Raw genomic sequence first — 11074 nt, 5'->3', positions numbered from 1 at the left:
TGCTGCACTTCTTCCAGCCGGTTTCGCAGGCACCGAGGGGTGAGGAAGAGCCCACTCTGCTGACAGAGCTGTGCTTACCACGCTGCCAAAACCTGGCTGCACTCCAACAGCCCTCAATGCCAAAGCAAGAGCTGCCTCCAGCATCCTGGGAAATGGGACGTATTCCAACTGGAGCTTCCTGACAGAGCGTGGGCCTACAAATGGTCCGAGCAATTGCCACTGCCCAGCCTTTCCCTCCCACCTGCTGACTCCCTCCATGGGGAAGGCTTCCTGGCTTCTGTTCAGTCTCTGCCTTGTTAATGGCACTTACTTGATTTCGTGCTGGGTTGAGCAAGAGCCCAATGACAGGAGAAACTGTATCAAGAGGAGCAGCTGCTGTGCCCTGAGGGATTTTTCATCCTCGTGACCAAAATCTATAGTCATAGGTGAAGCCTATTTATTCCCAACCAAGCTGGGGAAATCTCAAATAATCCTTTGCAGGTATAAGAGCTCTGCCAGAATTAAAGCAGGTAGCACTGTGTGCTGGTGGAGCTGCAGCTCTGCCCAGCTGAAGGGAAGGGACCATCTCAGACCTACAGAAGGGTGAACCCTCGAGAAGGCCTCCCCTGGTTTTTGGACAACAGCATTGAGTGGACTTCTGCTGGGGTGAGTGGCTGTCTGGAGTGTGTTAGTGACTGTTTTCATGAGCTCTAGCCGAGTTGTTTGTCACCAAGACAGCGCTGCTGGCTGCAGGAGGGGACTGTACGGCTGAAGAAAGATTTTAAGGGCTGGGGATGGTCAAATTACATGCAAAGCAAAGTTTCCAGAGGGAGCAAAGTTGAAGTGTGCTGTAAGGAGAAGAAGCTATGCAAGGGTGATTCAGGTTCTGGTGAAAAAAGGAGCAGAGCAATAGATTTGCTGAACACTTGCATAGTCGAAGTAACAAATTCAGTGCTATTGTCTGAGTGCATGCCTGTAGGTAATAGGAGAGAAATAGCAGTATTTAAATACTGCATTAATATGCATGGTGCACTAGTGCCTTGCTACACTCCCCCAGCTGCACTGTTGGGAAGAGCGGGGGCCTATAAGAAGCAGCACCAGAGCAGATCAGCAGGGCTGGAGCCCAGCAGGAAGCACTGCAAAGGAGCGGGGACCCCAGACACAGCTACAGGTGCAGGTACAGGGGAGTGTGGCCAACTTTGCTTTGCATTTGTGCTTTGCAATCTGACAGAGTTAGAGGCAGATGAAAGTGCATGGTGGAGCTTGCTGCAGGTTTGCACCACTTGTGCCCAGAGACTGCAAAGCCTCTGAGATGGCTTCTGGGAAGGCAGAAATGGACTGGGGGCAGAACTCTGTTGGAGTCCAGGTGCACCAGTGAGTACATCATGTCTGGGGTGGTGTGAGGATGTCTTCAGTGCTGTAGGCCTGGGGGTCCCTGGGCAGTGGGACAGCAGAAGCCTCCAGTTGCACCCAAGCTGCTTGCTGGCCCGGCAATGTGAACGATTTGCTTGGTACTGTGTCAAGGAAAAGGTTTCCTGTCTTTGCATGACTTGGCTTGTGTGTGGTGGGGGAGATCTAGTCACCAGGACAAAAGAGCTGAGCGGGAAATAAGGTTTTCTCCATTAAAATTCCTTTAGGAAAAATGCTAATGGAAAATTTATATATATATATATATAGAATGATATATAGAATGATATATATATATAATTCTACACTAAATCTTCTTCAGAAGTATAATTTTAGGTGGGAAGAAAGCATGAAGCAAAATGAGTAGTGCTTCAAGGTAGATATTAGGAAAAATTCCTTCTCAGAAGAATTGGTGAGGCAGTGGCACAGGCTGCCAGGGAGGTGGTGGAGTCATCATCCCAGGGGTGTGGATATGGCACTGAGGGGCATGGTTAGCAGGCATGGTGGGGATGAGCTGGTACTTGGACTGGATGATCACTGAACTCTTTTCCAACCTTAATTTTATGATTCTGTGGTAGAGGTGGAAGCTCCGTGCTGTTCTGCAGCCTGGGGCTTGTCCTCAGCCCAGGCACAGCTGTGAGAGCATGGCAGGAGCTGGGGCTGGGAGTGCTGCTGGCTTTGGTGAGGAACGTTAGAGCTGGTCTCTGGCTTAGGGCTCTAAAATTGTTATCTCTGGGTTTGAAACAATGATGACTGTGATCTAACTCAGTTATTTACTTATCTGGGTGAATCATTTGAGCATCAACTTGGAGTGTTTGTTACATTCTTACATAGGTAAGGAAATGCATTGCTCCCATGTGCCAGATCAGGACAGGCCCTGCCAGGGGCCAGGATACCATGGGTGGCCCTGGCTGTCTCCCAGTAGGGCTCTGTCCCTGCCACTTTCCTGTCTGCTCCTCACATCGTTATCACCTTTGAATCATAAAATACCCCTATGCCTGACTCCACACAGGACCACCCTTGCTCTGCAGGGCAGGTTGGGTGGCAAGAGGCACTCAGCATCACACACCTGCACTTCCGTAGACCAAAAAATGTCCAATGTCAGACAAGGCGGAAAAAATGAAGTCTGGGAAGCCACCCAACACACCTTTTGGTCACCTGAAATACTCATTTGCACCTAAATTGGGGTAGATGGGGCTGGCCCCAGGGCACGTGTGTGGTGCAGTGTTTCTCTTCCTCTCCTGCTCTCATGACACAAGAAAACACTGAGCAAGGACTTTTCCCATTGTATGTTGTGCTGCTCCCTCCGCAGCCTCACCTGCTGACTGCATGGAAAGCATGGCCGGCTCCCTGCCCGCTGCTGATAGCATCAGCTCTTACTCATTTTTAATCAGCTCTGAAAGCAGCAGCCAGTTTCATGCTGGAAAAGAGGCATTGGCCCCAGTCCTGCAATCCTTTCCTCAGCAGGTGTGTTGTTTTGAGTTTCACATTGGTGCCCTATAGCTTGATGGAAGCCCTCAGCTGCTTGGCCGGGGGAAGATGGGGCTTACAATTCCTTGCTGAACACGGCTGCTGTTGCGCTGTACCTGCATTAAAGCTTCAGCTGGCTGTCGTCTTATCCAGAGCTTTGGCTTGAAATTAAAAAATTGAATGATGTCTGCTGACAGGGGAGGGAGTAAAACAGAAAAGAACCCTTGTAAGGCCAGTTGTTGACTTGAATTGGCTTTGCTTTTCATTTTCATGTGGAGGTTTTGACATTAGTTCTTTATTCCTAAGAGGAAATAACGTGTACAGCCTCACTCTCGTAATGGGTTCAGGAGGCTGAAATGCTGATGACATTCTGCAGAGGGGACACAGCCGGAGTGATCAGGATGTTTTTAGCCTCTTGTATTCCTTTTGGGGAGAATATGGCAGGATTTGGTGGATTCTGCTTGGAAGCATTACTTTTTTCTTGCACGCTCATTGCTGACATGTTAGTGCTGTGGGCAGCAGCTGTGAGGTGCTGCACAAAATGAGGCTTTAGGAGGTTCTTTTTTTCTGGCATCTCACAGTGTATTTGGATTTTACTTTAGACATCATGTTGCCTGCATCTTTCTTCAGAGAAGTATAGTGCCAAAGCAGAGACCCAGAGATACTCTGTATATAGTGCAAACAGAAGGCATATGGACACGGCAGTTGGGCAAAGAACCAATGAAGTCAAATAACTACCAGTCCCATACCCTAAAGCGTACATACAAAATCACTTCTTAGTAATTCGTGTGTTGGCCCTGCAATCTCAGCATCTTCTTTGGACACTGTTTCTGGGGAGAGAAGGTTATATTCTAGGGCAAAACCAGTTGTTTTGACATCACCTTGGGACCGAAGAGTGAGAACAGTCCCTGCCTCCAAAATGTGGGCATTTTTGCTTGTGATGATTACTGGCTCTTCCCACTTAACTTTGAAGCTATTATTGCTAATGAATTATCAGCAAATCTTATCCTCAGCTCACCTGCTGGGAAACAATGCCTGCAAAACAATAGTAGGCTATAGGAAGAGTGTTGTGTCAGGGGCTGGCCGGCTCCCAGGGCACATCTCTCATCTCTGACGGGTGGGTGCAGCAGTGGCACCTCTGTCAGCGCTGACTGTGGGAGCCAAGGCCCCCTCTGTTTTGCAATAGCTGTGTAAAGGAGGTGATTGCTCAAACCGGAGCAGGTAGGATAAAACCTGAGACCACGGAAATGTCACAGGAGCCTCCTATATTACTCCACTGTTTGGGTTTTGAGGGACTTTCCACTTTTAAGCACTGTCAGGATGAAAAATCCACACACTGGGAGCTTTTCATTAAATCAGTTCCTGACTCTCTTCCTCTCAGGCCATGTCCTCTTCCATCAGAATTGAATCTGTTGTGAAGGAGAAGAACCGGATGGGAGAATGCCCGGTCTGGGAAGAACGGGAGAACGCGCTCGTCTATGTCGACATTAATGGCCAGAAAGTCTGCCGCTGGAGCGCGCTCAGCCACGAGGTGCAGTGCGTGTCTGTGGGTAAGGGCACAACTGCTGTGGGTATTCACTTGTCTCAGGAGTCTCCTCTGTGTCTGCAGAGGGAAAGGCTTCATCCCAAGGGCTGTGCATGCCCTGAAAGTAGGGATATTTGGAGGATGTGGAGATAGCAAGATGTGGTCCTTGCGGATGTCGCAGAGGTGACTGGAGAAATGTTGCCTTTGCTCTGTTTGCACCAGCTGGGCCTTTCTTGAGCCAGCAGTGCTCTTAGAGAGGTGGGGGAGATCAGGGCTGCTGATGAGCCCAGAAGTGCCCATCTTTTCCTGTTCCCTCTCACCCACAGATGCCCATGTCAGCTCTGTGGCCCTGCGGCAGCGTGGGGGCTACGTCATCACCCTGGGGACCAGGTTTGCCTTTCTGGACTGGGACACCCAGAAGGTCACCACCATCCTCGAGCTTGAGCAGGATAAACCCAACAACAGGTTCAATGATGGCAAAGTGGATCCCAAGGGGAGGTACTTTGCTGGTAAGTCCCCAGCAGAATTTTCCTCTGGAGCAAAGAGGAACCAATGACAGTGTGTTTTATGTAGTGCATTTTATTCCATGTCAACTCCTTTGTTGACTTCCCCACAAAAACCACTGTCGCCAGTGTGGGTGATCTTGTGAGTGCTGTGCTCAGCTGCTGCTTCAGCCTCCGATCACCCAGCAGAGGACAACATGCAATCCTGAATCCTTTGATCTAGATGAGGGCAGGCATTGCCCACAAAGACTGTCAGGCAGGAAGGCTCTGCTTCTACTTGGCAGATGGCATTTCCCCAAAACCTGCAGCATGTGGGAAATGACAGTGGCAGAAAGCCTCTGGCTGCCACTGGTTACAATGCAGCCAGGGTGCCCCTGTGCTTGTTTTCCTCTCAAGCACAGCCATTCACAACAGGAGCAGAGAGTGACTGATGAGAGAGGAGGCCCCACACTTTATCTGCTAGCCAGCCGTTTCATCTTCTTTTGTATTTGCTAAAATCAGCAAATACCTTTGGCTCTCAGTTATACTTGAGGGATGATGTGTCACTGGACTTAAGAGTGAGAATAGAGAGAAATTAAAGAAAATCTGCTTTGTACACCTGCTCCTAGCTGTGCAGAGTGGATCAGTGATTTCAAAAGCAGGTATGGCCAAATGTTGTAAAAATAACTCAGAAATCATACAAGATATGAGACCAATTGAAACAGATTGCCGCAGCTGAAAGAAAATGTAAATACTCCTTATTGGATGCTTACCATCCTTCATCGCTGAACTCTCTCTTTGGAAAAGGGTGAATCAGAACTAAACAATGAGTGCAACACTGAAGAATAATTTGATTTTTTAAAAAATCTCAACTGTTATTCTTCACTGTTTTTCGAGGTAGCCATATGATTTACAGCACCTATATTTTGAGGTAACAGTGCATTTGAATAATAAAAGTAGCCCACAAAAAAAGAAGAGCATATGACACTTGCCTGCATCCATTTTTTTTCTTTGAGGGCTGTAAGCAAAACCTCAGCCTTTGGTGTCTTGTGGCTTTCTTCTCAATCTTGCTGCCTAAGACTGAAAGCTCACAGAGGTGCAGAAACTTGTCCTGCCATTGGCCAGGATCACTTCCCAAGAAGAGCTCCTCTTCTCTGTCTCACCACTCTGACAGCACCCAGTTTGCCGCATTCTCACTGCCACGAGGAGAGGATTTTTCTCTTCTTCTACCACCCTGCTGTTTCCCACATGGCTTTTACCACCCTCTGGTGTATAGGAACGTCTCCAGGCCCATTTCTACAAACTCTCCATCCTCACAATGTCTCCACAGTTCAGCTGCTTTGTCACCAAGTGTTACCTTGGGTTGGAGATGTTCTCATTATTTGAGACAACCTGGGAAATATATATTATTAGACTAGAGTATTCAATATCTGATGAATAGTAGCTGAAGTCACAAAAGCTTAAAGGAGTGTGACAACAACACCTGTTGCTGGGACTTCTTACTAAAAGTTAAAGGAAGCTCCTGGCCAAGCAAGTTCCTGTGGGAACAAGATTTCCATCCTAAGCAACACTTCTCCTGCTTTCATTTCAGGCACGATGGCTGAAGAAACAGCACCAGGGGTCCGAGCAAGACGGCAAGGGGCTCTCTATACTCTTTTCCCTGACCTATCAGTAATAAAACAGTTAGACCAAGTGGACATCTCCAATGGTCTGGACTGGTCCCTGGACCACAGGACCTTCTTTCACATTGACAGCCTGGCGTATGCTGTGCATGCCTTCAGCTATGACGTGTGCACTGGAAAGATTGGTACACAGACTTTTTTGAGTTCTCAAGGAGTGTTTCTGCTCTTTCTGCAGCAAGGCTGGGGAGTGTAATATGTTGTGGTTTATCCGATCTCGTATCTTGTGTTTACAGCTTCTTAGCAGGCTGACTGTGATTTTTCTCAAGTTTAGGTATACGGCAGGTGCATTTGGTGAACTATCTTTTGACAGTCCTTTGACTTTAGCACTTTCAGCTGGATAGATGGCTTGTGTTTAGTGCTGTCCCCAGGGAACTGCAGGGATGAAGCCGTTTATCCTGGGAATTAGTTTATGCTAACTAGGGTGCTGTTTATTCTCGACTGCCATCTACTGGAATGTTTCAATTATGTTCATAAATGTGAATGCAGAATTAGGATGGAAGTATGTCACAGAAACGTATTTTAAAAAAACAAATTATCATTGCTACTGAAGTTTCTCATTTCTGAAGGTAAAGTTATCTAAAGATGTTGGATAAAATTGGCATAAAGTCATTTTCTAGACAAATATTTTTTATGCAGAAAGAGAATTCAAATACAAACTTGACTGATAGAACCTCAGTCAAAACTGTGAAGTATTTTTGGGCTGTATCAACCCGTTATGCTCCATGGGAGTTGGAACAGCTGAACTTTCATCCCCTGTGCTCGGGTCAGTGTGACCTTGGTGTAATCGTGGGTGAAAAGCTTACAAAATAATTGCAATTGCTCAGATTGCTGCTTTCTCTGCTGTCTAAATTTTAGGAGAAAGGATTTCTAAAACAGAACATATTCTCCTCAAAATATGAAATCCCAACGATCCTGTGCCACTGCCTACCTGCTTGGTGCAGGCCCTGTGCTGTAGCCCATGTGGTTCCCAAGCCTAATGAAAATGGGGGGCTTTGCTGGCCCTCAAAATAAGTGCAATTCTTGATCTTTACCTGAGAGAGAGAGAGATAATTGCTGATATTTAAACTCAGGGGTGCCTTGCTCATAATGAGACACTCCTGGAGAGCTGTCTCATGCCTCTCCTGCAGCCTGCCCCAGACTGCTGTACCACTTGGAGGAGGAGGAGCGGATGCCCGACGGGATGTGCATTGATGCAGAGGGGAAGCTCTGGGTGGCCTGCATTGATGGAGGAAGAGTGATCCGCATTGATCCAGAGACAGGTGAGGCCTGCTTCGGCTGAGCCCTGCTTGTGGGACAGCCTGCCTGAGCAGCCAGGCCTCCAAGGGGAACTCTGGAGGAGAGCACTGCCTGAGCTTGGCTCCACTGCAAGGGCAGTGCCTTCTGAGTAAACACCCATAGCTCTGATGCCATCGCTCGTGCTGATTTCGTATTTGCATCCTCCTTGTAAAAAGGGAATTGGAAACTCTCACATTTTTCCCAGGAAAAAGAATCCAAACTGTGAGGCTGCCGACTTCAAGGATCACCTCCTGCTGCTTTGGAGGAAAGGACTACGCGGAGATGTACGTGACGTCTGCCTATGATGGGCTGGACGAGGCCACCCTCGCCAAGGAGCCTCAGGCAGGAGAGATATTCAAGGTGATGGGATTTGAGATCTATCTGTAAATTAGACCTCTCAGGCCTGCAGCTCCTAGGTTTGCCTGTTTATATAGCATGTTCTATAATATACTGTAAGGAAATAAGTCACCAGAGCAAAACTTTGCATCCCTTTCCCCCAGATCGTGAGGGGCTTTTTTTTGGATGTTAAAAATGGGCTCCACATTTTAGATAATTAACAATCCATATATTTTTTTTCCAGGGCTCTTGAATCCAAAGGTTTTTTTCTGCCTTCATTTTTCAGTCCATCTGCTCTACAGTTGCATTTGCTATCATTCCCTGGAAGTTGACCATAGTGTAGAAGAGAAGGGCTATTAGTGAGGGAAATGGGAAAAAAAAAACTACTCTGTATTATCAGTTTGGCGATAGATGAAGACATCTAGTTCTAGGAGGGATGGGGCTCTAATCTGGGATCTGAATCCTTCTAATGGAAAGAAGTGCTTGGAAGAAGTTTCCTGTGGCTGAGAACTAGTACATCTCTCAAGCAGCAGAGTTTAGGAGGCCACAATTAATATCACAGTTAAATATCAAAAGGTTATTATGAAGCTTTTTTATCCCCTTTCCAGCTATAAAAGGGAAGTGGTATTTTCCAAACTCACATGTGTTTTGTATGGGCAAAGCTGTTTAAAAATCGCTATGGCTTGTTTAGGTAAAACAATACTACATGTAATGCTTACTGATAATGTGTAAATTACCAAAATTAGTGACCAGTGCTTTATAATCTTAAAGTTCTTCATGCTCTAAGATTCTAAAGAGCTCCATGTAATGACTTATTTGACTCTTCTTAAAACAAGAGACTCTTGATGTAGGGATAAGTTGCTATGATATTTTTTTACACAACATTTGAATGTTTTTATTGTGCTCAGTCATAGATTTATCTTTTTCCTTTCTTTTCTTTCTTTTTTTTTTTTCTTTTTCTTTTTTTTTTTTTAAACAGATAACAGGCCTGGGTGTTAAAGGGATCCCACAGAATTTTTTTGCTGCTTAGAAGTCACCACTAAGTAACAAATGAGAAGTGCTTGCCTCTTGCAGTAATTCTGGGAAGGAGAAGTCCAATGAACTACAGAATCCATCCTGCGAGGATTTCTAAACCCATGATTGAGAATGTGCTTGTTTGGAACCGAAGATATTCCTTCTTCTGTGGGCCCATGGCAGGTTACAATAGGTCAGAGAGGTAAAGTGTTACAACTTGACATCTTCCGTGACTTTACATAAACTTCTTTGAGCTTGAGCTTAGTTATTTTGAGCTTTCTGATGACCAGCTCTGGATTTTCACGTCTCTGTGGTTTCCAAAGCAGATCTGGCTCCTGGTCTGTCTCCTCATGAGACAATGATGTAAGAGAAATGATACAGCTGATTTTAATACACATTTTGAGAGTGATAACTGGAACAGGACTGCTCCTTTGCTGCCGGCTTTCATCTCTCACTTGAAATATTCAGGCTCCAATTTTAGGTTCTAGGCTGTTTCCATTTGCTTTGTCACAAATTTTTCTGTTTTGCCTTTAGGCCACCATTTACGCCTTGAAAATAAACTACACAACCACATTTAAAAGGTGTTTATGGATTTTTTTTTTTTTTTTTCTGCATTCAGAAAAAGCTGAGAAACCACACACAGTTAGTTTGCAGACAGGTTCTGAGTTACCAGGCTCATAGAATATAGCCTATGATACTGAAAACTGCTCTATAGAATTGTCCCACCAGAGGTCATATTTGCACGTGCACGTCTGGACTACTCTTTGATTTCTATACCTTCTTATTGCATGTATGGCTTCAGCTTCTTATTGCATGAAAGGCTCCTCTCTTTCTCTCCTGCTTCAAGTCTTGCTTCTTCCTCCTTCCTTTTAGTTTTTCTTCTCTTCCCTCTGAGTTTCTTCCTCTATTTAGAGTAATGTCAATTTTGTTCTGCATTCTATTGTCTCTTTATGGTCCATTTTGCTCATTGTCAGGTTCATATGTAATCGTTCTCTCTGCCTTCAATGCCGTATTGAACGTCTGCCCAGATTCCTGTTTGCACTGCTTTCACTTCCTCTTTCTTCTCTAGGAGGGCAAATGTGTTTTACTGACATTTGCCTGAGATGTGCAGTTTTCTTCCACACTAATGCCTACACCAGTGCTGAGACTGGCTCCTCAGGATTCAGGCAGGAGACCTTCAATCTACCCTTATCTTTTACATGAAAGTAAGATTCTGCTTAAAAATACAGAAAATTGCATCTTTTGAAAATTTCATGAGCTGAACAAGACTGTTAAATGCACTATATGCATTTAACATGAGGGAAAAGGAAGTTATGCATTTTTGCACGTCTGTTAGACAGAGGCAATGTTATGTATAGTTTTTGAGTTGAACTAACTCTTTGTTTCAAAAATTATAGCTAGAAAATTGAACACTCCAAGGACTTGTTTTGGAGCTGTCCAAAGCCAAACTGGGCATATTGGAATGAAAAATAATGTCCAGTTTCATGACAAAATGAGGAAAATATCAGTTTGCTGAAACCTAAAGTTGGTTTCTGTCCTTGGCTAGTTACTTCTGTCAGTGTGGTAGGTTGCTCGTTTGAAAGCAGGTTTTCTCACTGAACTGAGCAATGTGCACTGTTTGGCTCTTATTTTCACTGAACTTATTTTAAAGACTCTAGTAGATCTTAGCCACATAACATAAGCCATCATGAATTCAAGGAGGTATATTTTTAAGAAATGTGCATTCAAAAATTAAAACTGAATCTGCACAGAGGGAAATTTTGGAATATTTTTTGTATATTTATTGGATTTGCTTGAGAATGAGAGTGTGGGAATGGAGGCATCAGTAATTTGGGGATCATATTGTGAATTCTTTACAACTGTTCAATATTTGTCAGGTAAGAGCGTTTTGTTTTTTGATACTG

The 11074-nt window shown here is 45.2% G+C and overlaps 1 protein-coding gene across 1 annotated transcript; it reads left to right on the top strand.

Annotated features, from left to right (window-relative positions):
- Window positions 1-478: 478 nt before the first annotated feature.
- On the top strand, window positions 479-9674 carry LOC122156058 (regucalcin-like). Its single transcript, XM_042810522.1, has 7 exons — window positions 479-645; window positions 4238-4406; window positions 4708-4890; window positions 6455-6670; window positions 7673-7804; window positions 8026-8180; window positions 9136-9674. Exons 2-7 carry the CDS (start codon window positions 4241-4243, stop codon window positions 9184-9186), a joined length of 903 nt encoding a protein of 300 aa, XP_042666456.1. The 5' UTR covers window positions 479-645; window positions 4238-4240; the 3' UTR covers window positions 9187-9674.
- Window positions 9675-11074: the final 1400 nt, after the last annotated feature.

This window comes from Centrocercus urophasianus, unplaced genomic scaffold (assembly GCF_019232065.1).
Source record: "Centrocercus urophasianus isolate 14NV4802_14NV808 unplaced genomic scaffold, USGS_Curo_1.0 seq_12, whole genome shotgun sequence".
Lineage (NCBI taxonomy): Eukaryota > Metazoa > Chordata > Aves > Galliformes > Phasianidae > Centrocercus > Centrocercus urophasianus.
This window is presented reverse-complemented; position numbering and strand designations above follow the sequence as displayed.

Coding starts and splice junctions, on each gene's coding strand:
- LOC122156058 (XM_042810522.1), top strand. CDS start 4,241: ATGTCCTCTTCCATCAGAATTGAATCTGTTGTGAAGGAGAAGAACCGG. Junction 4,407..4,707: donor GGTGCAGTGCGTGTCTGTGG/GTAAGGGCACAA, acceptor TCTCACCCACAG/ATGCCCATGTCAGCTCTGTG. Junction 8,181..9,135: donor AGGCAGGAGAGATATTCAAG/GTGATGGGATTT, acceptor TTTTTTAAACAG/ATAACAGGCCTGGGTGTTAA.